General features: G+C 50.4%; 1 protein-coding gene across 3 annotated transcripts in view; it reads left to right on the top strand.

Annotated features, from left to right (window-relative positions):
• OSBP2 (oxysterol binding protein 2) overlaps positions 1–26586 on the top strand; it is a gene marked incomplete at both ends in the record, with an annotated part of 121309 nt that overhangs the window by 16088 nt on the left and 78635 nt on the right. For all 3 annotated transcript variants that reach the window (XM_082007847.1, XM_082007848.1, XM_082007849.1), the window contains one exon: positions 14787–14995. In XM_082007847.1, the coding sequence (XP_081863973.1) occupies positions 14787–14995 (209 nt within the window). The remainder of the gene's footprint in view (positions 1–14786; positions 14996–26586) is intronic.

Consider the following 26586-nt stretch of genomic DNA (forward strand, 5'->3'; position numbering starts at 1 on the left):
TCAGCGTTCTTGTGCAGTAAGAGCATTTGTCAAATTAACCCCGTGTATGGTCATTTGTTGTTCGTTGTTGCTTAAAAATGAGCCACCAGGAACGTAAGTAATGCATCGCCCAGGTCTTAGTTTATACTAACTTCTGTGGAGATGACGGGATCTGGAGCAGACCTTCCATAAACTTTTAACTGATGCAATAAACTTGGCAGCAGTACTGCCGCAAATCTTGGTGTGTTTTTTACCCTCTGGTTCTTCAGCATTTTTGTTTGGGAATGAGAACAGTAAACTGGGGTGCTTCCTCTGGCGTTTTTAGAAGAGGTGAACAGGGTTTATAACAGGCTCTCTTGAATGCTGAGCGTGTGCCAGCATTGCTGCTGGACTGTGAGCTCTGTCTGGCAGCTGCAGTTTGGCACTTTCTCACATGTGTCTGTAGTTACCAGAACGTACCCCTGAACTGAGGCTTTATCTTTGGGAACTACATCTTATCCGGGGAACTACAGGCCTGTCAGCCTGATCTTGGTACTGGGGAAGATCATGGACAGGTTCATCCTGAGGGAGCTCACAGGGCATGTGCAGGACAACCAAGGGGTCAGGCCCAGCCAGCATGGGTTCATGAAAGGCAGGTCCTGCTTGACCAACCTGATCTCCTTCTATGACCAGGTGACCCGCCTAGTGGATGAGGGAAAGGCTGTGGATGTTGTCTACCTGCACTTCAGTAAAGACTTCGATGGCATCTCCCACAGCATTCTCCTGGAGAAACTGGTGGCTCGTGGCTTAGACGGGTTTACTCTTCGCCGGGTAAAGAACTGGCTGGACGGCCGAGCCCAGAGAGTCGTGGTGAATGGCGTTAAATCCGGCTGGCGGCCGGTCACAAGCGGTGTTCCCTAGGGCTTGGTTCTGGGGCTGGTCTTGTTTAATATCTTTGTCGATGATCTGGATGAGGGGATCGAGTGCTCCCTCAGTAAGTTTGCAGATGACACCAAGTTGGGTGGGAGTGTTGATCTGCTGGAGGGTAGGAGGGCTCTGCAGAGGGATCTGGACAGGCTGGATCGATGGGCAGAGGCCAACTGTATGAGGTTTAACAAGGCCAAGTGCCAGGTCCTGCACTTCGGCCACAACAACCCCATGCAATGCTACAGGCTTGGGGAGGAGTGGCTGGAGAGCTGCCCAGCAGAAAAGGACCTGGGGGTGCTGGTTGACAGCTGGCTGGACATGAGCCAGCAGTGTGCCCAGGTGGCCAAGAAGGCCAACAGCCTCCTGGCCTGTATCAGGAATAGTGTGGCCAGCAGGAGTAGGGAAGTGATCGTGCCCTTGTACTCGGCACTGGTGAGGCCGCACCTCGAATCCTGTGTTCAGTTTTGGGCCTCTCACTCCAAGAAGGACGTTGAGGTGCTGGAGCGTGTCCAGAGAAGGGCAACGAAGCTGGTGAGGGGTCTGAAGCACAAGTCTTATGAGGGTTGGCTGAGGGAACTGGGGTTGTTCAGTCTGGAGAAGAGGAGGTTGAGGAGAGACCTCATTGTTCTCTACAACTACCTGAAAGGGGGTTGTGGTGAGGTGGGTGTTGGTCTCTTCTCCCAAGTAAGTAGCAATAGAATGAGAGGAAACAGCCTCAAGTTGTGCCAGGGGAGGTTCAGACTGGATATTAGGAAAAATTTCTTTACTGAGAGAGTGGTCAAGCATTGGAACAGGCTGCCCAGGGCGATCGTGGAGTCACCATCACTGGAAGTATTAAAAAAAAATGTGTAGAGATGGCACTTCGGGACGTGGTTTAGTGGGCATGGGGGTGTTGGGTTGATGGTTGGACTTGATGATCTTAATGGTCTTTTACAACCTTAACGATTCTGTGATCTAGGCAACTAGTCGGAGGAGAGCCTAAATGGGAGGAAACCCAGTGCATTCAGAATACAGGTGAGGGAGTGCTGAGGGCGATACTGGTGTGCCTGGTGCTAAAGACCACTCTTTATTTTCCCCCAAAGCTTTTGTTGTTGTGCCTAGTGGTGTTACAGTCGTCAGCAGCGTTGTTGCAGGAAATGCAGCTCCATATGCAGAGCCCAGCTCGCTGCAGCCTTCCCCCTGCCCGGCCGTACAGCAGTGGCTGTGATAAAGCTGCTGACCTCGTGGTTTGTATTTCTTGGCCGAGATGGACAACTGTGTGTCACGTCTGCTGTATCAGCTGCAGGCTGGCGGACATAAATGGGACACTTAGGACTCTGGTATGCTCTTATGGGGTTTCCTCCTGGCCAAATACTAGGATATTTTTTCAGCCAGGTACACTTTGCTTCACTGAGTTCCTTTGCAGTCTTTAATTCTGCTTCTGCTGGAAGGAGGGCAGTAAAAGCCCTTTTTGGGAGGCTGCAGCAGCGTTGTGTTGGAGCAAAGAGGTGGTTGTACGGTGTTTTGCCAGCCTAGAGAGCTTCTCTTGCCCTACAGAACATGGTGCTGGTTTGCCCTGTGGAACAGGTGAAGCTGCTCACCCAAACCAGCGGCTTGAAGAACTCTTTCTGGGTGCCTGTGTTTACAAGGCTGATAACCCTTATCAGCTGGGGCCACCACCAGCCTCTCCAGAGGTGGAGAGGAGATAGCATGATGTGGTGGGAGGAGTATGGATGCTTACGGGTAACTTTTTTAAAATTTTTTTTCTTTTTTTTTTTTTATAAAAACCCCAACACAAAGTCCCTTTGCCAGACCGTATCCTGCGCTTGCTGATATCTGCATGATGGCTTATTTTTTTTTTTTTTGCCTCCTGACCACTGCTGAGGTTTCCTGGCAGAAAACCTGCACTGTGCACATGGGAGAGTCATAAATGTGTTATGAAAGCTAATCCTGAAGAATATGCATCTGGATAGAATGCTTTTAGAGTATCCTTTTATTTGGGGTGGAAGTCTTGTTTGTGGGAGTACTGTAGAAGCAGAACGTCTCCTCTTTGGGGAACGAGGGAACTGGAGCACGTCTGCGCATTTGGATGCGGTTCTGATGTTAGCAGTAAAAGCACTTAGAAGTCTGTGTGTGTTTTTATGCAGGCTTTACACACTGTTTTCTCAGGAAACGAGAGGCCCTATACTTGGGCACCCTGCTTGATGTGATATATATTTGGAGGAGACTGCCTGTTGACAAGCCAAATGGGGCTAGCCGTGCTGTTCAGCCATCTAGCCAGCAGGTCTGCCACACTTTTATTTCAGAAAAGCAGCAGAGGGGAGCCTGGGTGTTTTCAGAGACGTTTCAGCTTGGCAACCGTTGTTGGTTTTCTTGACCTGAACATCTATTAAATCTGTATGCTTCTCCAGCAGTGAGTTTTCAGAGACTCACTGTTACACCGAAGATGCCTCCGACCTGAAGGTGCTAACGTTCGCAGAACGTGCTGGTGAGATTTTGCATTAAACCTTTATGGCGCACAGTGCCAGGGGCCTTGTTCTGCTGCAGCGGTGCGGGCGAGAGTTTCTGACAAATTACCTTCCCCGAGCTCCTTTGTAGGGTTTTTTTTTTTTCCCTCTCTTCATGAAGCGTGGAGGGACAAGGTCTATTTGTAAATGATGTGAAGCAGAAGCGTCTTCTGGGCTTTTCCTTGCAAGGGCTTGCCCTGCACTGGGGCAGGTGTTGCAGCCAAGCTCAAGTGGCAAAGCGCTGGAGAAAGGCGTGCGAAATCCAGATTGCGTCTCTTTCTGCATCCGTCTGTTCACAGTAATGTCCCCCCTAAATCCTTGCTTGGTGATGACATGCTGCGCTGGCTGAGGCTCGTCGGTGTTGGGTCCCACGTGCAGGTAGCGGCTTGTCCCAGGAGCCGGCTTGGGAAGCTGCTGGATGGCTCGGGGGGAATTGTCCCGTGATGTGCGAAGGCTGTGGGCACTCGAGCTGCGGGCATCCCTCTGGCCAGCGAGGATTGCAGCCTGGATTGCAGGCTTTTTCCCTTAAATCTGATCGTTACTAATCTGTGCCCGTCCCGACTGCAGCCGGTTGCAGATTAATCTGCCTTTAAATAGAAGTAAATCGTATCTTTTTGCGGAAAGCTCAGTACAACACTGGCCATACGCTTGTTTGGGTTTTGTTTGTGATTTGGTAGCTTTGGTGAAGGGAAAAAGAGGAAGGGGGGGGGAAATATCTGAGCTGTTTGTCACGCGGAGCTTGTGGTTTGTGAGAGCTGTGCTGAACCAGCTTGTGATGTGCTGAACGTGAATACTGCTTACTGCGTGAGCTGGGAAAACAACTCCCGAGCCACGCGCCTGCTTTCTCTTGGACATTTGGGTTCTGCAATTGAGTTGTCATAAAAATCCTTTTTCCTTGAACCAAGCAAGAGTAATAACCCCAAGAGGTTTGGCATCCATGCTTACATCCCCTGACTTCAGGCATGTGAGCTTTTGGCCTCAAAATATAACCAGTTTTTGTGTGTGAGAAATTACAAAAGGCACTTTAAAGTGAATGCAGAGATTTCACTGGCTATATAAGCCCAATTATTCTGAGGACGTGCAAAATCTCAGTTTATTGGGACACGTGCCATGAAGCACTTGTGCAGACGGGGTTCTGTAGCCCTGCTATGGGCTGCTCTGCATGAAATATTTCAAATGTTCCTGTATTGAGGCTGGGATGACGGTGTCTGTGAAACTGGGCACTGGGTTTCAGTGTGGATGAACTGCTCGGGCTCAGAGGACCCTGAAGCAGCATGGCATGGGGCTGGAGGCACTGCTGCAGGCCTGGAAGCGTTGCTGAGGTGGGGAGGGAGCTGCTGGCCGGTGCGGGCGATGCCGGGGAGGTGGTGGTGGCACAACAGCCCTTTGTTGGCAGGGCCAGACGGGGAGCGCGGCTCCTGCCCCTGCGCTGTGTGAGAATGCCGGCGGGCGCTGGCCGTGCCTCCGGGGTCACCAAAGGATCGGAGGGCTCAACCTAATCCAGATAGTCTTGTTAGACTAGGTGGAAATCCTGGATTTCCTGGATGGAGTCCTGAATTTCTGGGTGGAAGTCCTTGTGCATCGTCCAGGGGTGGTTTGTGCTTCTTGAAACGCAAGCAGAGCAGCGTCCCATGGGAAGAGCCTGGCACGGCAGACAGGCACAAATGGCCTTTCCTGCGCTGCGGAGGCTTGCATCTGCGTCGTCTCCTGTGCTGCCCCCCACTCCCAGTAATGAAACAAAATCCCCTGAGAGAAATTTCCATCCTCAATTAATTAAGAAAAGGATCAGCCTGATTACCCTTGTGGACCACGGTGATTCTTCTGCACCATCTTAAAAAAAAAAAAAACAAAACCACATCTGCTGAAAGTGTTTCAATGCATTGCTCTTATTGTGGGCCAGGCAGAACGTAAATCCATTCGGTATCTCCTCTTTTTCTGTCCCCATCTATTGCTTATTTTGTTTCCCTGTCCTTGATTTCTGTTCTTGCCTCTGCCAGCAGCAGTCTCTGCAGCTTACTCTAAAGGGCCTTTCCCAGGTATAAATATATATAAATATAGGCTGGTATAAATATTTCTCTATGGCTGCAGAGCATGTAACTTAATGATACAAAATTTTCCAGTGTGATGGGAAAATGAATAAACTGGTTGTAACTTAACCTGTGAAAGATGCAGTAGGAAAAATAGGTCTTAATTTCTGAGTCGGGAGAGGTCAGTGACGTAAGGAGCAGCGAGGCTGTCATCTGTGAGGCTTTCCAGTTTTTCTCTTGCAGGGGGGGTGGGAGTTAAAAAAGTGGGTTTTGTCTGAACTTCTGAATATTTCCAGGCCGCCATATAGCGGAGGAAGCAAAGGCTGGTAGTTGCCGCAATACCTGCCCAGTCTCACCTGTATCTCCGTGATCGTGCGGTGCCGGGGAGGAGTGCAGCGATCTGCGCCCGTGAGTCGTGCCGGGGGAGGCAGGCTCGGGCTGCTGTGCTTTGCATGGGGCAACGCTCTTCCACAGCCCTTCGCAGAGGAGCCCTGCCGTCTCCCTGGGACCAGGACGTGCCCAGCGCAGCTCCCTGTGAAAGGCTTGTGAAACCCTTTTCCCGAAGATGTGCTGCAATGGGATTTTCCCAGGCTGTGGGGCTGAACCACTGCTCCCGAGCTGCAAAAGCCGAGGACTGACCTTCGCCGCCGTGGGAGTGAATAGGCTGCGGGGAGCCCTGAGCCGATGCAGGAACAGGACTCCTTCTCTCTAGTCGGGCAAGTGCCTCCTGGATGTGTTGCTTTGCAGTCCACCTGCTATGCTGTGTGTTTCTCCTGCCTCACTCTCTTCTCCATAGATCAGGATGGAAGTGTTTATCCTTGTCATCTTGCTGAGAAAACTGTGGAACGCATACGCAGCCTGGTATTGCTTACCTGGCAACCTGTGATTGCTAAGCATTACACACTACGAGGTGATGCCGGGCTGGCTGAATTTGGTGGGGTGGCCAGAGCAAGCCAGGATGGAGTTAGTTGTTCAGGGATGAGTGACAACAGTTGTCTTGCTACAGCACCCTTCTTTTCTTAGGATGCAAGTTGTGATTAGGGGCCCTTGAGCTGCTTTGACACCAGGAGTGTACCAGCACCTCTGGACCAACGTGTTTATCAGTCCCATCCTTTCCGGGTCTCCTGTGGTGTTGGGAGGTGCTCTGAGATGTTGGATTTGTGCTGCAGTGTTTACTTCTGGCTGTGTTGGATTGTTTTTTTGGGTGTGATCTGCAGCACCAGTACAGAAGCTTAGGTTCGTAATTTTCCCGAGATATTATAGCCAAGAAGTGTTTCTCAGTTCCTGGCTCTTCGAATGCAGTGTGGTGGTGGAGCTCACTGAGGAGGCTCCTCGAGGTGTCTGCCAGCTCCAGAAATGGACCTGGGATTTGTGTCCAGCTTTATGCCATGTGCCTAGTGGCAGTGTTGCTGTAAGATCTCTGTACCTCACGTCCAGAGACTCAAAAAAACCCAACCACAAATACATTTCACTCGCTTCCCTGACAGGCTGTGGCTTTTCCTTTTCAAACTCTTCACATGTTTTTTATTTTCTCCTGGAACCCTTCATAATGGAAGACAAGCCGGGTGTGGCCCTGATGGTAGTGAACCTCTCGGCTCCGTCCCTGCGCTGGAGGGGGATCCTGGATCATGGTGACCTGCTGGATCACCCCAGCTGAAGCACGTGAGCTGCAGGAACCGGCTGTCACGATGGTGCTGGGGAGGCTGTTTCTGGACCTGCGCTCAAAACTCAAACGTGGACAGTAAAACTTCCTTGCAAAACTTCAACCACCCATCGTGAGCTGTTACAGCTCAAGTAGTCATTGAGGGGAGGAAAAAAAAACCCCAAAACCCAAGAAGATTGCACAGCAAGAGCAGTAGATTCTCCTGTAAGTGCTATTTAAATTAGAAAATATTTCCTCGTTGGTAAACAGTGACCAAGCAGCTGAGTGATAACCTGGCAAATGGTGTAGTGTGTCTGCTGCTGATGCCTCTTGCCTGTTGCCAGGGCTGTAGCTCATGGATTCCTGTTCCAGCACTCAGTGGTGCTTTCCCAAGGGAAGAATGACTTGGATGGCTGCTTGTGAACCGTGCTGGCTTTAGCGTGCTGGCTTACACTGGGGATGAGTTCTCTTAAGTGTGTGGTTGGAGACTTGGAGGTTCAGATGTGGCCTCTGACGTACATGCCCAAGTTTTACTTGTTGCAATGTCACTGTGGTGAGCAAAACCCCGAGGTGAAGGATACGCTGGAATGGGGAAGACAAGAACATGGGTTTCTTTAAATGCTGCTCGCCTTGTACTTCCACGGGGAGGTGGCTGTGGCCATTAGTATGGGGACGAGTTTGAGCCCTGCAGTGATCTACGTTTACACCAGAAAGTAGAACGGCTGTAAGAGCGGTAAGATGGGAATTTAGCTTTTAAGATGCAGAATCAGGTGTGCTGTTTACTGAGGCTTAGAGCAAGCAAATGATTTTGCTATTATAGGAGAAAGATCTCTAGGAAGAGAGAGAGAGCATATTTCAGGAGGTCATTTTCCTGGGTATAACTTAAATCATGTTTGGATTTTTCTGTGAAGGTGCCTAGCGATATGGAGTGATGCTGAAACCCATGAACAGGCAGTATTGGTCCTTCCAGCTTAGGGGAGAAGCCTCAGGGCAGTGTTTGCGTAGTGTCCTGCTGAAGTTTTTGTGGACAAGCCTGTTTGGAGAGCTGCACGCTTGCTAACCTGAGTATTTTTAGCACCGTCGTGAAGCTGGATGCTCCTAGCTGGGACGTAAGGGTCCCTACACGTGTCGTACCCACTCTGCTCGGCTGAACCGAAGTGGCTCTTGAGCTGCCCGGGTTGCAGATGTATGCTCTGGTCTCAAAACTGGGCTGCTGTGCTCTCCCCGACCTCCTTGTCGGTGCTCAAGCTGTAAAGCTCGCTGAAATACTGCTGGCCGCCTGGAAAGCGGGTGCTGTGCAGAGCAGGCTCAGTTTCCTGCCGAGGTCCTTTGCCTGATCTTGTCTGAGCTGTGAGAAAAGAAGTCGAGTTTTAGGAGAGAAAACTACCCCGAAATGGTGTTGAGCCTTGCTCGTGGAAAGGAAATCTTAGCAGAGAAATTCCACAAGCATCCGTTGTGCTTTCTCGCTTTAAGTGAATGATGCTTGGGTGCAGAGCGTGAGCTGCGTCCTGTTAACATCCAGCAGAGCCACGCAGTGAGAGTTAACAAAATCTGTATGAGCAACATCTTACCAGCATCTGAAGCAAAATCTTTGGCTGTTGTGATATCACTGAAACCAAAAGTGTGGAGCTGGTAGATGAAAAACATTTTATTATCTACTTTTTCACCACCTTCTCTCTGCTCTGTTGATAAACCTGTCTTCTGAGCTCTTACAAAGGAATTTCATTGTTCTGTGAAATTTTTAGAAATCTTTAGAAAGATTTTTTACAGTCACTGAAAAGTGGGAGCGTTTTTCTCTTGCGCTGGCATACTGAGCAGCCTCATATAGCTCAAGTATTCCTTCAGAACTGGAAAGCAGGTCTTTAAATCGTGATTTGCTGTTCTTTTATTGCACTACAGCATGTAGCTGATCTGTCAGGCTGCAGAATATGCGTTGCTAAAATTTAGACTCCAGGAGTTATATACTGAAGGCCTTTTTAAGTAACTGATACTGATAAGTTGTCTTGTCAAGCTCTGTATGTTTAGATTTGTGGTATTAAAGTAGCTGAAACAGCTTTCCCAGCCAAAAAAAAAAAAAAAAAAAAAAGCAAGTGGGTTGGGGAGAGAAACGCTGCAAATAATATTTTAACAAGATCATCTTTTGAAGGTTTTTGCAAAATCCAGTATTCTGCAAACTGCTGTGATATAAGAGCTTTGCTGTACTTGTGGGTAGGGTGCCTGAGTAATGATGCCAGTCTGAAATTTCCATTACCGTGTCCTACATGCTGTCGAAATGGAACAAGCGGATACTGCTGTATTCCGAGAGCATCTTCTGATAGCTTCGACAAAATCTTTTCAGGAATTGGGACCTGTGCATCCAGAGTGGGTTTGACAGCTGAAATAGGGAACTGCTAGCATCATGATAAAGTGTATTTGTGCTTTTAGGGTAAGAAATCTCCTTTCTGATGATCTTAATGTATCAAGGAGCAGCACAGCTCTTGCCACAAGAGTGATTTTGGGAATAAGCCATCACATCTGGCCTGTCTTGTCTGGAGCCAGGCGCCCGAGCTGCGCAGCGCCCGGCAGGGCACTGTAGCCTGTGCCTGGGTTAATAGCTCAAGGGCTGCGTGGAGCTCGCCCCGGTACTCTGAGGATCTCGCTGCTGTGCTCTGCAGGGGAAGGGGTTGTCTTCACCTGGGACGTTAACTTTGCCCTTGCTGAATGGGTGCTTTAGTCCAACTCTCCCGGCTTTTTAACACCTGCAGATATTGTTTAATTATTTTTTTCTTGTGTTGCATAGCCCCTTTCACTGTGTGTGTTGGTAAGGGCTGTATGCGAGGCAGTCCTCTTCCGTCTCTCCTGCGCGCAGCTATTATTTTGTATCTCTGAAGGCAAATCCCATTGATTAGCTTTGTGAGGGAGCCGCGAAAACATGCCAGATTCTCAGCAGCAGCCGCCTCTGTGTGGTCTATGTCCACATTTAACCTCTCTTCAGCTTTTTTGCAGCCTGCCCACGTGCTCTCCCATATGTGCAGCGCTCAGATTATTGCAGAAAGTTGAGAATCAGAAAATCTGCCTGGATCACGTTATGCAATAGTTGAGCTGCTAGTGGTGAATAAGCAGATCCATCTGACCACGAGTGCTTCTGAAGGGCACTTCTTATTTTTTTTCCTGCATGCGGATGGAGAAGATTGCTTGCTTGTTGGCCCAGGGCTGGGTCAGGTGCCTGCCTCGTGTGTGGGTGCTGATTGATAGCAATTGATTTCCCATGCAGATTGGCACGGGAAGGTAGCTTAAAGAACAAAAACCCGTACCAAAACGGTTTTCTTGGGTGGGAGAGCAAGGCTGTTTAATATGACTTAAATTGATTTAGTGAAGTCACCTTGGAGACCTTTGTTTTGTGTAGAAGAGAGAATCGTTTTAGCAGTTCTCTCAAGGTGGTAAGTAATCCTTCCTGGGAACACGTCAGTACAGGCTGCGTCACGAGGAGGATGACTTTGGAAATTAAAATCGGTGCTTGATTTCATTTGGAGCCAATTCACCTCCTACCCCCCACCCAAGCAAGCATAAACACAGCATACGCTGGGTTTGAACTTCACCTTTGGTGCTCTGAGACATGAACCATAAGTCCTTAGGAGGTACCAGGAAACTTGTCGTTTCTGCATGGCTTCCGTGCCTGCATGTCAAGCTTGGATGTAGCCCCGGGTTAAATCTGTTCTGCAAAATGGCGTCAGGGCTGAGTGGGTGAGAGAGGTCCTTGGGATGCTGTAGTTAGGGTGGTTCGGATTTGGGATTTGAGTTCCTGTTCAGCCAGAATGGCTTCCTTCTGCATAGCATGCAACCCCAGCAATAAGGTCGGTAGTGAGTATCTCTCTGGATCGCTGCCCGCTGTCTCCTGGTAGGGGCCATATCTCCATCCCATAATGAACTCCATCGTTCTGAAGGCAGCTCTAGGCTATGCTTGTAAAACCTCCTTCAGGAGACCCAGAGAGTCCTGCCTGGCAATGCGTTCTTGGGGAACAAGAGCTGAGGTCTTGCTCTCCCGCTGGACCAGTGCGTGGAGCAGGGCTGAGAGGTTTGGGAAGCCCATCACCAGCACGTGGTGGTGTGTGCAGCTGAGAATCAGAGATTCGCCGTACCCCTGCCCGTGTGACTGTGGGGTTGTTGCCATGCTCAAAGCCACGGGGAAGGACTCAATCAATGTGCAAACTGCCTCGAACCTTTCAGGTATGAGGGGAGATGCTCCTGGCACTCGGGAGAATGGTCTTGTGCTTGATGCGCTGGTATTGTGTGCCTTGATGAAAGCTTCTAGTGCCTAGCAGCTGATGACTTGTTCAGCTCCTGGCTTTAAAAGATGTGGCTTGATTTTAAAATTTTGGAAAAGCTGTGGCCAGCAATCACTTTTGGACTTTGGTGCATTTATGGAGGTGTCATTAGCGACCTGAGAGTTGAGAGGAGCTGTGCGGCAGGTTGATGGGTGGCTGTGGTCGAGATGGAGCGAGGCTGTTGGCAGTGGAAAAAAGGAGAATACCATGATAAAATGTGAAGTTGAATGAAGATGAGGAGGATTCTGTGTGTAGTGGGGGATTAGGGTCAGAGGGGGAGACTTCACGTTGCCATGTGAGGATCAGCAAAGGCATCTGCCCAGCTGGGGCACCTTTAAATCCAGGTGAGGATGAACTATCACCTTCTGGGCCTGGGACTGCCGTATTTTTAGGAGCAGATATTTGGCTTAAGGCATGAAGGGTAAAGAAACAAGGAAGAAGTGAAGAAAAATAGTGGAAGGGAGGTAGAGGGAGAGAGACATGAGACTTGAAGGAGAGCTACGTTAACTGGTGATTCAAGGCTGTGAGCAAGGGTGCTTTTCTGCTTCTGGAGCCTGAGGCAGCCTTGTGCATCTGGGGTGAGGTCTTCTCAGTGTTAGGTGTTTAATCGTGCAACAAATAACCTTGAAGCCTTCAAAACCAGTTGGAAATAAGTGTTTTTTTTCCACCCTCCTTATGTACTGTTTGGAAAATACTTCAAGTAACAAGGTTGAACTTCTGTAAAAAGCACTCGGGTGCTTGAGGAGCACCAGTTCTTTGCTAGACCTTGTGCTCTGAGTTACTTCACTGCCCTGAGTGGTTTCGGGAGCACTGTCCTCACGCATGGTGCTCAGGCCAGCGCTCTGTGGTCGACGCAAACTGCTCTGTAAAATGCTGAGGCTGAGCAGTGGCGTGATGAGGCTTGTGCCTGTCCTGCCGTGGAGCCTGGTGGTGACCTCTGTAGCCCTGGAATGTTTCAGACAGGCATCCATCCATGAGAACTGAGGGATGATGGACGTGGGGGGACATGCCTGGGTGAGGACTGTGCTGCTAGGCTGGTGGGAGGAAAGGAGCTGGTAACGGTGGAAAAAAATGCCTATAAAAGACTGATTCCTTCTCCTACTGCAACTCCATGAGCAACTGCATAGTAATGTATTTCGCTGAAATATTAGAAAAATCCTAAGGCTTGTCTGACATCTACCCAGTTCCAACATGTCTTAATGTCAGGAAAAGGGTCAGAGAGGGGACTCTGGAAACAACTTGGACAAGAGGCATTTAAAAGTACATGGGGCTCATATATCCTATATAACGTTGTCCCGCTCCCATCTCTTTCCCCCAGCATGGTCACCTGGCTGGGGCCGATTTAGGGTCTTTAAAACTCTTCTAGGACCTTTGACTACTTACATGGGTGAAGACGGTGAACACGCTGGGCGAGGTTAAACTGTGCCATGGGAAGCGATAGCTGGCAGCAGAAGGGAGGAAACCCGAGTTTTCCAGGCGTTGACGATGCCTGTTCTACTTCAGCTCTTCAATGAGGCCGGCAGTACAAACAAGCTGGGAAGGATCCCACCTTGCTGTGCAGCGTAAATGCAAGGTGGTAAGTGGCTTGCGCGTGCTGGGTAAAACGGGGAAGGTCTGTGGACCCAGAGGTGGCCTAATGCCAAGTGTATTTATTGTAGTCCTGCGTTCTGGGGAGGGATGGGCAGTGTGGCATGGGGGAGAGCAGGCGCTGGGCAGCGGGGAGGGTGTCAAAGGTGGGTGAGGAATGAGGATTGAGGGATGGGTATGCAGCAGAGCTGAATGGGGTGGCAAAGGAGATGGACAAAATAAAAGAGGGAGAAAATGTACTGAAGATCAAGGAAAATACTCTTGTTTTCTCCTATCCAAAGGTCCTGGCTTCCAGGTGCTGCTCAGCCCCTGCTGGCTGGAGGAATGTGGGGGTTACAGCCTCTGTACCCCCAGGATGGGAGCGGGGCGGTGGAGGCTGGTGGTGCTTGCCCCGGTGTTGGCGGGGTTTGTACAGCGTCGGTGACGCTGTTGGCTGTGCCTGCGCTGGCCGCTCTGGGCAGGTCTGGGCTGGTGGGAAGCCTTGAGGACTTGCTGACTCAACGCTTGTAGAGCTATTTTAGGCGTCTGCAATGCAGCAGTGGGTGTAGAGGCAGTTTTGGAACTACTTAGGCATTTATCTTTGTGCTCAAGTGCCTTTAAAAACCTAGTCTTTGTGACTTTTTTTTTTTTTAAAGTGACTTTAGTTGCTTCTGAAAACACTATGGTATGTTTTAAAAAGTGGCTGTTGGTTTCTACATGGCTCTTCCACAGCTTGCATGCTCTGAAAAGACAAAGTGTCTCTGTGGGCAAGAAGGCAGCTCTCAGCTGGCACGATAGCTTGGCGAGCAGGCAGTGTGGGACCGGCTGCTCTCCTGGGGCCACGAGAGACGGCGAGGGGAGAGAGGAGAACTAATAGATAAAAAAATAAAGTGATCAGTTCAGCTTTGATAGAGCTAAAAGCCCATGGAGGGCTAAGAATGACTGAAGATGTGGAAATAGTCTTCCATGGTAGAGCAGCAGCTGTCGTGGATGCTGGAGGGGTCACCGCTTTGAAGCAACTTGCTGTGCCTTGTCCCTGGCTGGGACCAGCAGAACTGCAGTGTGGGGCAGGGCCGTGCTGTACAGGCTGGGGGGCTGTACAGGCTGGGGGGCTGTACAGGCTGGGGGGCTGTACAGGCTGAGGCGCTGTACAGGCTGGGGGGCTTTGGCCCCAGACGTGAAGTCCTGGATGCGGCTGTCAGCCGTGGGATGGTCGTGGGTTAAGGCTGCTGCGGGGTGGGGTCTCCCTGGTATGGCCAGCTGGGGTGGAAGGAGGGCTGGCTCCTTGGGAAGTTAGCCCCAGGAAAGCCTTCTGCTCACCTGGGTGAGCCTAGTGAAATATTACGCAGTTTTGCCAGTAGTAAAGGTGTTTTTAACAGCTGAAGAGGAATTCTGCTGCTTTCATTTGCCTTACAAACGGAGGTCTTTGCATGCAAGACCTTAACACACTAGACAACAGGCAGCGATTGAAGGGAGCGGATATCAGGAGCCGCAAAATACTAGATGCTGGAGGTGGGATAGCAGGGAGAAGGGAGAAAAGCAGCAATGCAAATGAGACGAGAAAGGCCAGTGGCGTGCAGTTGGTAATTCTACTTTTAGGGCAACCAGAAGCAACTGGCACAGCAGGATGTGAAAGCAGCAGCCTAAATGGTGGGGGTGGTGTTCGTATAAGGGAACAAGCTCTACCTAAATGCTGCAGCCCATCCTTGTTCTTCTGTTTAAGCAGCTTGTCTAGCTTTGGTGTCTTTGACGTGCTTACTGCCTGCTCGGGATGTTTCCGTGGGTCTCTGCTATGTGGGAGGGTGCGTCGGGGGTGTTTTGGGGACAGGCTGGGTGCAGGGGGACTGACACTTCCTTTCCCTCTGTTCCCGTGCAGAACTCAGGCAGAAATGGCCCACACGTGCCGTGGGACCATCAACCTGTCCACGGCTCATATCGATACGGAGGACTCTTGTAACATCGTGCTTTCCAACGGAGGAAGGACGTACCACTTAAAGGCGAACTCGGAAGTGGAGAGGCAGCGCTGGGTCACGGCCCTGGAGTTGGCCAAAGCAAAAGCCATCCGCATGAGGAACAACCAGTCAGGTAGAGTGCGGCTTAGTATGCGAACATGCAACTGGATCCTTTTTAAAACCTCCTTGTAAACCAGCTCTTCTGTGCTCGCTAAATTGTGCGGAAACCCTGGCAGGTACTTTTTCATACACAATTAAAAATGGCTGATGGTTTCCCAGAGACAGAAAGGGTTTTAAACAATACTGTGTGCACCAAACATCGTCTCATCTGGTTGTGCAGCATTGAGCAGGTCTTTTAAAGCCGTCGGTAACGACTGTAAATTGTAGAGACCCAGTGAAAATGAACTAATGATCCTTCTTCTGGAAGGCAGGCCCTATGTACCTTTCTCCTGGAGACTTCAGGTTGGTCCGTGTGGACGGGGAACGCTGTAAGAGGCACTAAGTGCAGTGGTGAGTGGCACTCCAGGGATCACCAGCTCACCAGGCAGTGCTAGAGCCGTGTCTTGCTATTCACCGATAGCTTGGGATAGTTCAGTAGATGAATGACATGTAAACTTAGTTGAGCTGTCTCGCTCCATGTGTATTTCCCCTTCTCCATTATACACACTATGCTGTTGTGTGGAGTTTATTGGTGTACGTTTGGGACATAACGTAAAGCTGTCAGACCCCCGTGCCTGTTACGCAGCTCCTCTCCAGTGTGCCATTTTTATTGCTCCGTTGTGTAATGGATTGGTTAGGTGCTCAACAAGCAGAATATTTTAGAAATATTTCAATGTTCATAACTCTTCTGGGTTTAACATTTGGTTTTCTTTCACAGCAAGCGTGGCTTTAAGTTGCAGGAAAAAAAAAATCCGTGAATGTATTAAAAAATCTGCCTATCTCCTCTACCCTAAAATTAAAACCACTTTCAGATCGTATCTTGAATGCTGGAAATCAGGCTTATATAAGAGAAAAGATGTAGCGAACACCTGATTTTGTAATACTGTGCTTAAAATGAAAATGTAGCTTCAGAAAATGCCCTGAATACATTTTAGAAAGGGCGTGTGTGAAGGCGCAACCAGGGAAAGCACTGTGGTTCAGTGCTTGTGTAGCATCTTGCTGTCCTGGTCCGGGTTTGGGCTTTGGGACACCTGCAGGTGCTGCCCTGTGCTATCGGCTGCAGTGGATATGCAACCAGGAGTAAAGTGTTCGTGACGCTGAGCTTTCACATCACCACTGAGCAAGGTTGCGGTTGGGTCAGTGCATCAAGAAAAACCTCTGCTTCCCCAGGGGAAGAGCTGCCACGTGCACACTAAAACCAAGCGCGCCGTGGCGTGACTGCGGGGCACAGCTCTGCGTCTGAGCGGCGGTTGAGGCTGTGTGGATGCAGACAGCTTTCTAAGGCTGCTAGCTTATGAAAGCACACAGTCAACATAAAATCAGTGCAACCACATTTTTGGAAGGCAGCGCGTTGATGTCTTCGCCTGCGTACCAGCGGGACGGTCGTTTGGGATGCTGGCTGCCGGGGCGTTGCGCAGGCAGAGCCTGTGCTTAACGTCATGTTTTGTAGAGAGCAGCAGAATGCCAGAGCGCCAGTGGTTTGACTTGCAGGAGAATAAGACCCTGGTCCTGGACTAATGTGGTCTGACTTTTGTATAATTAGCCATCCCACAAGGTCATACAGAAGTTGATTAGTGTGTGAACCACTTACCCGTTTCCCATAATTGTTTAAGTACGCTGTGTTCTAGCATCTACGGATTTAATTACATAAAGTATTGTGAACTCTCTGTCCCTTAATATTGCAGCTCTGGAGTGTATGTGAATGCTGATGGAGGATTCAGCTGACTGAGGAGAAGATGGAAGCTTCTAGGCACGCGTGTTTTGCCTGACAGGGCGTGACATTGTGCCACGTCACGGCTGTAGTGAGCTGGGTGTGATGGCTGTCGGTCCAGTGGACGTCACTTACCCCGTAGCGGGAAGCGAGTCCTTTAGCTGGGCAGCTGTTGGGAAAAGGATCTCGGATGTGGGAGAGGTGGGTGCGTGCCTTTACCTTCACCTTTCTGAACGTCAGGCCGCGGGCGATGCGAGGGCGGGCGTGGAGGGGCGCAGGCAGCCAGCTGCTGAGCTCCTGCCTCGTCCGGGGCTGCAGGAGGATGTCAGTGATGCTGCCTCCGCAGTCATGCGCCCTCCTTTTTTTTTTTTTTGTTTTTGGGTTTGTTTCTTTACATAAAAATAGCAAATGCAGAGACTTCCTGCCTTAAGGCTCTGGACGTGCTGACTTCCTAACTCCAGCAAGCTCAGGCTGTGCTTTCAGGGTAAGGACAGTGCGGCAGCAGTGCTTATTTGGGTGCGGATGCTGGTTCCGGCGCTGCCTCACAGTTGTGCTGACTCAGCTGTTTGCGGGGCAATTCTGTGATCGAGGCCAGGAAGCTCTTGGGAGATAAAACCCAAAACTCTTGTTTTTTCCAGGCATTTCTGATCTGGACCAAGGGAATAAGACACTCTGTCAATGGTTACTGAATCCTTGTGCTGTGGAGTTAGAGCTGAGGACATCAGTGAATTACTTTACACTTTAATGTTCACCTGGCTGATGGTGTTTTGCCTGGTAACCTTTTAGTTAAGGTAAAGGATGAATGCGCGTTAGGTTTGACTGTTTTGCTTGAATCGAAATAAAATTCCTAGCGTTGTGTCCCTACAAGTGCTGGGTGTTGCACAAAGCCCTGGGCTGGGTGTTTACAAGTGGAGGGATGAGGCTCTGGGTTTGCTGAAGTCATCTCTAGGTCCTTCAGGTCTGCTCATGTGGGGAGTCTTCTGAGTTGGTTCCTCTTGTCCTGAGCGATGCCCAAATTCCGTGTGTTTCGCAGGGCTGCTCTGCACAGCCCAGGTCGATGCCTTGGGGCTGTCTTGGCCGATGGGCGCGAAGGGTGGCGAACAGCCGTGTGGATTTGTGCCGACAAAGAGGGAGCATCGATGGCTCTGGGAGGCCAGAAGACTGGGAGAGCACTGCAGCGGGCAGATGAGGACAGAGAAGCAGGTTTGTGTCTAACGCTGCCTGCCCTTCCGGGGAAGGACGTGAGGAGCATCCTTACGGCGATCTCCATTCACGGGTGCTGCCTGCCGCCCTGCCTGCGCAGGGGGATGCGGCAGGAGCCTGTCCTCAGCAGTCCCCACTGGCGCTCCGGAAGGAGGGAGCTCTGGTGGAGGTGGCACATCTTGGGAGGAGATGGTTGACTTCGAATCAGCTGCTTCTGAGGTGTCTCCAGCTGGTGAGCGCCGGGGCGGTCTCACGTGGAGCGGCTTTTTGGCTCCGCACAGGTTTCAGCAGATCTCTCTGGGTGCGGTGAGGAACACCCAGGAGAGGGATGGGGATGTCTTTGCTTCCTGGTGCTCTGCGGTCCTTTGGAGTCGTCCTCTCCTTGCATCCAAAAAGGAGGAATATGTTAGTGTGGAATTAATTAATTTAAATAAAAAAAAGCTTGACCTCTTTTTGGAAATGTTTCAAAGACGAGCCACACTTGAGTCGCTACTGAAAATAAAACACACCCAAGTGTAAGCTGGGGTTCTCCATTCATTTGTGTTTCTGCAGAAATCAGTGGTCCCTCGCTGCCTTCCTGGCGTTTGAGATTTGATGGGGTGTAGGACTGGCAAACGGGGTTAACTGCAAATATCTTGACTGCTGGGAAACTATTTTGAGATGGATGAAAAGAGTATTTTCCCCCAGTATTTCTTTTGAAATAAACAGATACGAAAGTGTTTCTAACTTGACTACTGGCTAGCTTGAGCTGTGCACTGGGAGATGCCATTTTCACAGGACTGATTCTCATTTCTATTTTTAAGAAGGAGCAAAACCTTTACCCAAACCAAGTATGAGATGGGAGACTTTGCTGTTCCCTCTTGTGCGTAACTGAAAGAGCTCTGGTTTCCCCTCTACCTGGTGCGTAGCCGGGACTATTTTGGTAAGGAACCGTGAGCTGGGACATGAGTCAGTGCTGATAGATGTCAGGTGAGAAAGCTTGCCATCCTCATCCCGCTTCACTGGTGAGGAACCTGCCTAGTGATACCGGGTGGATTAGCAGCAGAAAGCGAGAGTAGAGCTGAGTTGCTGTCTTATCTCTCTCCTCAAGTACCACGCTTAATTCCTCTAAAATAAATGTATAGTGTAACGTTAGGACAGAGGGTACCAGACGCAGCTGGACGGCTCACCTTTAGCCCCTGCTCAGACGAATCTGGCATTGCTATTTCCAGCTGGGTTTTAAAGTGTTGATGAAGTTGTCGTAAACTTGATTTGCCCACACGGTGCCCAGCTCTGTCACCCCATGGAAAGAGCAGGCATGTGCTCGGTGTGGCCGTGTGCTGTTTATCTGTCCTGAAAATCAGATTTCTGTAATCGCCCTCTGTGCACACTACTGTAAGCTCTTGGATAATTCCAGCCTTCTCTGCTCACCGTGTTGTACCCGCATCACCCCTTGGGTTTTTGTCAGCTCATGCACCAGCCTTCAACTTTGCAGGGCAGCAGCAAAGAAACAGTTTTATCTGCTCCTTATGCTTGCTTTTCTCTCTACAGTTGTGGCTTGGAGGATGTGAACTTGAAGTATTTGACTGTGGTTAATATAAGTTTTTTTAAAATTTTTTTATGGCAGTAAAAACATCCTTTCTTTTTAGAACAGTATCATGAGATACAGGAATTAATTATGCGAGTGGTGAATATATGAGAATTATTTTCTTGGTTATGTGATTGGGGAGGTTTTTTGGAAAAGCCTTCAAGGGGAGGGTAGAAATCTGTCGCTGGTATTTTAAACACTAGGTATTGTGTGGGAAAACTTCCCAAAATGAACCTGGGCTGCTTGGGGATTGATTAGAGAGGTGAGGGAGTCATTGACGACTGGGGTTCCTGGGAGGAAAGGGTGAAATCCACTCAGTGGTTCACGTCGTTGCCTAAACCAGTGCAGATTTCAGGCTGACTGAAGGTGTTTTTGGTGTTCATGGTACTAAAAAAGCAGGAGTTAACTGGGTAGGTCAGTGTTCACATCTGTGCCAAGACCAGCTCACCTGCCAACCTCCCCCAAAGGCATCCGGTGCCTCACGTCGAGCTCGGGGCTTGAGAGACGTCAGTGCAAATTCCCAGCAGCAAAGCTGGGGATCGCTAAGGGCAGAGCCAAAGAGAAAATGCAGGTTTGCTCTGCATGCAGCTGTGATGCGTGTCCCCTGGAGAGGCCCTGGCTCTCATCACACCAGTTCACAAAGTTTTCAGCAGAACTTAAAAAACTCCCCAAAACTCAAACAGGCACAAGATTAACCAGACAAACAAAATCTCCTTCACCAAGGGAAGGTGGATGGTGGAAATTAAATTTTCCATCCGGAAGAATGACAGCTGAAGGTGCCATATGGAAGATAGTAAATGCTGCAGGAAAAGATGGGGACGATTGCTTATAACAAGAACAAGGAGGAAATTGTCAGGTCATGGCTTTAAATGAAGCAGGAATAATTCGTATTTTGTACAACACAAAATTAAATGGTGGCAGTTGTTGTGGGATGCCAGAAAATCCAGAGAGATTGAACTGATTTGGGCATAATTCCATCATTCATGGATACAAGCCGTAACTTTCTGTATACAAAATACAACCCAGGAGGTCCTTAAGCAGCACAGCACTAAAAGCTAAGCAGCTATGCCTGGAAAAACTACTACGTGTGCCCTGTTCCTTTGTCCTGTTTCCTAAATACTAACTGTAATTTGCTGGCTAGAGAAGAGGTGAAGCTCCCTGGGTGTTCAGGCTGACCTTGCGTGACCATCCTGGTGAGGCTGCCGCTGGAGCGATGCTCCCCAAAATCTCTCCGTTGTGCCTGTTGGGCTTCACATGGCATTTTCAGCCTCTCGGGGTTGTGTCACCCGGGTGAGCGTTGGAACCATCAGTTCAATTTGGAACCATCAGTTTGAGACCAACACCCTGGCGTGGCCATGTGTGGTATGGGTCTGGGATTTGGGATAATGGGGGCTGGCTGCTTGGGTCATCTGGTTTTCTTACTGCCTTAATCAGCTGTTTTCTTCTTAGCAAACAGAGAGTGATTAAAATCAGCCTTACAGGGGCTTGCCTGTAGTCTGTAGGAGAGCAGGAGCTTCGAGCGGTGCAAAGGGGGAAGGAGGAGGGTTGTTAGTGCTGGTCATGCCCACTGCTCTGGCTCCTGGGATGAGCTTCTGCTGCAGCAGAGTGTAAAGGGAAAATGCAACTCTGGAGAGAAATCAGGCTTCCGTAGAGGCCGGTGGCCCCCCCGCAGGTGACGTGTGAGGTTTGGTGGGTGAGAGCTAAGGTGGAGCTCTCGGGGTTGCAGCTCACACAAGCAGGCTGCCAGCAAGCAGTTCTGCTTCGGTGTGCCAGATGTAGTGGTGTTAAAAAGGATCCATAATTGGTTATGCCTTAGCTTTGCCTTTAATTGCTCTAGCAATAGCATCAGTTTTGTTGCTTGATGTATTTTGCCTGTTTTTTCCGCTCTTTCCAACTAAGGGGTTTGTTTGCAAACGACACTTTGACTTGGGAATGTGACACTGCAAAGCATCTGCAACCTTCCCTGCCCCGCTCTGTGAATTACCCCATTGTTGCTTCCCCCCTTTGCCCGCAGCAAGCTCCTGGCCAGGTGGCCTTGGCTTGTGCTTCTGCTCTACTTGTGGCAGGACCGGACAATCCCCGTCGTTGTTGTCTGTATGCCCTCGATGCCAGCTCGTTGCTGTAGTAGTCCTTGCTATTTCTAGCTCTTTTTACAAAAGCGCTCCCTTTTCCCGTCCTCCTCGTGATGTTTCTTCATCCCATTGCGAACTGTTTTCCGCTCTGTTCGTAGGGCTCGTGTCCTGGAGAGGCAGTGGCTGCCAGCGCTCAGTTACCTTGCTCATCTAATTGCCTTTTTGATCCTTGGAGTCTGGATTTTCCCAAGATAGCTGGCTGCTGTTAACTGTGCCAGGAGCTGCTGCCATGGGAAATACAGTTGACAGTGCTGCTGGGATGGAGCTGTTTGCTTGGATTTCTCACTTTTAACAATTCCTGTCTCCTTTCAGTGCCTTCTGCTGCTCGCTTCTGTTCCCTTCTGCAGCTGGCAGGATGCTCTGCCTCTCCTGTTCCCCCGTTAAGTTGTGATCAGGATGGATTGCTCCGTCTTGGCCACCACCGAAGAGCTGCGGTCAACACTTCAGCTTCTCCCACTGCAGCCAAAGGGATGCTGTGATGCAGCATGGGTGTGGGGTGTGCAAACCCCCTGTGAGTCGAGGTGGCATGGAGAAGGGACAGCTGAAGCTATGCCTGCTCTTAGACGCCACTGAAGGCGTTTATTGCGGTGTCAAAATGGAATTTTTCAAACTTTGGAGAGTTTCAGCAAGTGGGATTTCTTTGAGGGCTCCACAGCGGTACTTGGCCTTTGGGTTTTTCCATACATATATTTTTTTTTTGTAGGCTCTGAAAAGTCCTTGTAGGTCCTTTGTGTCTTTCTAGTGGTATCTAGAAGTCCCGCTGGCTGTTTCAGCCCTTCCTTGGGGGTAACCCTGCGCGAGCTGTGATATGTCACTGATAGAATTGCAAGGCTTGATCTCTGAGTGTTTATCTCTGTGCAGGAAGGTTACGTTAGGCTTACTTAGGAGTAATTATGCTAGTTGTTAGCCTTGCCTATCTGATGGGGCCTGATGCCCAGGGCTGGATGTAGGGTGCGTTTGGAGGATATCAGAGCATGACGCTTTCTGCTGGCTGCTGTTGGAAGTGGTGCCAGTGGGCTACTGGAGCCATCTTAGGTGGGTTTGGTGGACTTCTGCTGTCCTGTCTGCACTCTGGGCTGCTGCTTTTGATCTCTTAACCCTTTGCTATCACTAAACGCCTGACCTTGGGGGAGAGACTGTGCAAGCCACCCTCGCTTTTCCAGCCCTCTCCATTTTCTGGCTGGTGTTGCACCCACGGGCTTCGCTGGCAAAGCCGCATCCTGGTGGCACGGTGCAGGGTGCAGGCACAGCCTCCTGCGACTCCCTTCTTTTTCACAAGCCTTTGCCTTGCTACAGGCACATTGTAAGCGTGGGGCAAGGTTCGTCCCTTGCTGTCACGCGGTGTGACGGGATGAGCTTCCCGGGCATCTCGTGAGGAACGGGAGGGCTCTGCAAGGCAAGGGAAGAGCTTTGGGGCTTGGATGTGCAGGAGGTGGCTGTGGTCCTCCACATCTGCTGCGGCTGAATGCTTGGGGATTTGCAGGCAATGGGACAATGGGCAATTGCCCTGAACGTGGAGGGTTACGAAGCATTGACTTCTTTTTAACTACAGGTGGTTAAAGTAGTCTGAACACATATCTGGGACATTCTAGGAAATTCAAGTATTGAGAAGGGGGGAAAAAAAAAAAATTTGCGTTGGTTGCTTTTAGAGTGTGTCTGATCAGCCTGGGAATTTTTCTCAACCCAGGAAGTTTACAGGCCTGGAGGTGGGAGGCCCAGGGGGGTGAGTACTTGACCAGGCTGTCTGAATATCTGCAGCTGATGAGACCCTGATGGATAGATGTTCAGCTGAAACCATCTGAGATGTGCACAGCCTTCAGCTGCTCTCTTCTTTGGGCTGCTGCCTGGCAGTGCAAACATGAGGCGGCCAGGGGAATCTTATTTCACAAGCCAGGAAACCTCCCTTTTTCTTTTTTCTTTTGCTGATCTGTTTTTAATTCTGTTGTTCCTGTTTTCCATTTCACCTGCATGTCAGGGTAGAGTTACCCAAGAAATGTGCTTGCCCCCTCGATGTGGTGCTGATCCTTCCCTTGTTTCCCAGGTGCAACACTATATGTTATTCTGCTGCAGCTGTAATCCGTGATAATGATTTATAGCGAAGGAGCACAGAAAATGGTCCTTACGTAACACCGCAAATTAAACATTACCGCAGGGAGCAGTATATAGGCCGTCTCCGCTGCTGCGGCCTCGTCCTCCGGCGTGAGCGAAGGAGCTGTGCTGCTGCCGCTGCACGTGCCGTGTGGCCGCCCGCTCGTCACTGCCGTGGTGTCGAGGGAGGGAGTTTACCGTGCAACGGCAGCAGCTAAAGGTGAGGGAGGGACTGGCAAAATGCTCCACGGTGATCTTGCAATTTAAAAAAAAGACGGCAGTCGGGTGCGGAGTGGTACTGGGGTACAGTGCGTGTCAGCGTTGCGAACACGTGGTGAAGGAGCGGGGTTCGGAAGTAGGCGGGAGGACGATCTCCCAGCTCGCTGCGCTCCACCGCGGCGGGACGTGCCCGACAGCACCGGTACATCCCCGCCGCCTCCGCTGGCGCGTGCCGCTGCCCGGGGGAGCGGGAGGAAGGGAGAAGCCTGGTGCTTCGCCTGCTGAGCGGTCGCCCCGCGCTTCTGCGCTCCGGCAGGCTCGTGGCGCGGACTGGTGAAGCGTGTTTTAGGGCTCCTAAAATACAGCCGCGGGAGTCTGCGCTTTAGTGGGCGGCGTGCGGTGAGCTGTGCTCCGGGACTGCGACAGAGCCCGCTGCCGGCTCTCAGTGCAGCTGCTTTTTGGAGCTTTTTGGGCTCCTGCGTGTACGCGGTGTTACAGGTGGGGCTGCAACCCCCTGAAAATGAGTAGTTGAATGTGGCTGTGCAGAGGAGGGAAGGGGTGAGGGTTTTGTTAAGGGCCGCTGCAGTGTGGGGCAGGAGCCTCTGCTCCCACGTGGGTGCTCGGAAAGATGCCGCTGCGGGATGTGCAGCACGAGGGTATCCATTGGCAACAAAGACCTGAGATGCCGAGTGTGAACGCGCCAAACTTGGGGTCTGTGAGATGTCACTGATGCTGTGATTTATAGAATTTTTTGAGTGAAAAGCTGTTTTCACAGTGATCTTAAAGGAAACCTTTGATTTTTTTTTTTTTTTTTTTTCCTCCAGTATAGAACAAGCATTGCTGTTAAAGTATAACCCGCTTTATTCCTTTCTAGTCTACAAATCCGGTAATGCTGCTGTGGCTCCTGTGTAGAACGCCCTCGGCGTGTGGCTGCCTTTGGGGTGAGGGGTGCTGCCTTGGTGGCTTGCAAATACATTTCCAAGTCCGTGGCGGGCCGCTGGCGTGGCTGTGCTGCGTGGAGCCACACCAGCCGCTCGGGCCCCTTCTTTCCTCTGCAAAGCTGGCAGGGTTGTGCGAGGGGCACCTGGGCTGGGTGCGGTGAAGGAAAAGGCTCTTTTTTGGCTGAGCTGGTGTAGGAGGAGTTTGGTGCAAGTACACAGGGAGGAAAAATCCTTGCTGGTCCCTACTCAGTCCTGCATCGTGGCTTAGGAGCTGGAAGTTGGGCAAAATTAGGGGGCTAAAGTAGCCCATTGTAGCCATAGGGACTAGCTCTGTTCTCCCAGTGGAGAGTTGAAGAGCAAATGCTTAACCAGCGAAAATGGGAGAAGCATAAATAGCTACGGCGAGGATTGTGCTACTCCTTGAACTGATAAGTATCAAGGAAAAACGGTGACAGAATGCTTTCTATTTTGCGATGTTTGTATTTACTGCAAATCTTGTTCTTGTTTTTAAAAGTGATGTGTGTGGTGTTATTATTTTATTTTTCTCTTGTGCCCATCTTCTGTGTTAAAAATCTGTGGTTTTTCCTCATTGCATTATTTATTGACCTCTCACCCTGCACTCTGGACAAATGCCACTATTGGCTGTGTGCGAGTGCATGACTTGAGTAAGCGTTGTTTCCATCATTTCACGTTTTTCTGCTGTTTGCAAATGTTTCCTCTGTCTAATGCTTGGTGGTGGTTTTTTTTGTCTCTTCCATAAGAATTTATCAAGGCCGCTTGTCAAGACTGCAAAGCAAAAAATCAGCAAAACCCCGTAAGCTGCGCACATGTTTTACCTTAACTCATGTTTAATTATTTCACTTGGAGAATGACAAGTGGCTCTCGGTTACTTCGCCAGGGTTTGAAACAGCCTTTGAAGGGTCCCATCCCTTTGCAGTAGATAAAGTTTTGCTTTATCTGTGTGTCCTGTCCCTTTCCCTGTGTGGTTTCGAGCGTGCAGAGGAAACGAGGAGCTGTTGCCTCTGTGTTAATCCCTGTAAAGAGCCGGGCGGGCAGAGAGCAGAGCACGCCCCGGGAGCTGGTGCTCGCTGCGCTCCGGCTCAAAAGCCACTGCCACGTAAATGCTGAAACCCAGAGAGCGCAGCGTGCCGCTGCCCGCGGCTGGGATCCAGCCCTGTGCCCCACTGTGGGGGGGATTAATCTCCTGATCCCTCTGGCTTTGGTCTGGACAGCGTTGACCGGTTTTAAACAGTAACTGCAGAAGAATGGAGGCAGGTAGCTTCAGTTTGCATTAATGTTGTTTCTTTATCCTTTTGAATGAGGACTTGTCAGTGGCTGGTTTGCGAACCTCGGCGCACCAGGGTCCTCGGAGCAGTTTGAAGGGTGGGAAGTGGGAAGCGAAGGGCTGCTGTTGCTCCTTGTGCTATGGTAGAGACTGTTGGACCCAAGACCGCCTCCGTTGGCAGATGCATTTGCAAGAGAAATAAATTACTTAAACCTGCTTCCCTTTTGCTGGGAGATCCCGGTGTGACCCGTGGCGCCAGCCCATGTCCTGGACGGTGGCCGCAGAAGCACCACCAGCCCTTTCCACCTGGAGAAGCAAATCCCCCACCTTCGGTAGTGCCTTTCTGCAGCACAGGGCTTCCCCGGGACGCTGCCAGCTCCAGCGCCCTGAGCGAAGCAGGACACAAGGCCTTGCGGGCA

The sequence above is a fragment of the Phaethon aethereus genome (assembly GCF_964289735.1).
Source record: "Phaethon aethereus genome assembly, chromosome: 17".
Lineage (NCBI taxonomy): Eukaryota > Metazoa > Chordata > Aves > Phaethontiformes > Phaethontidae > Phaethon > Phaethon aethereus.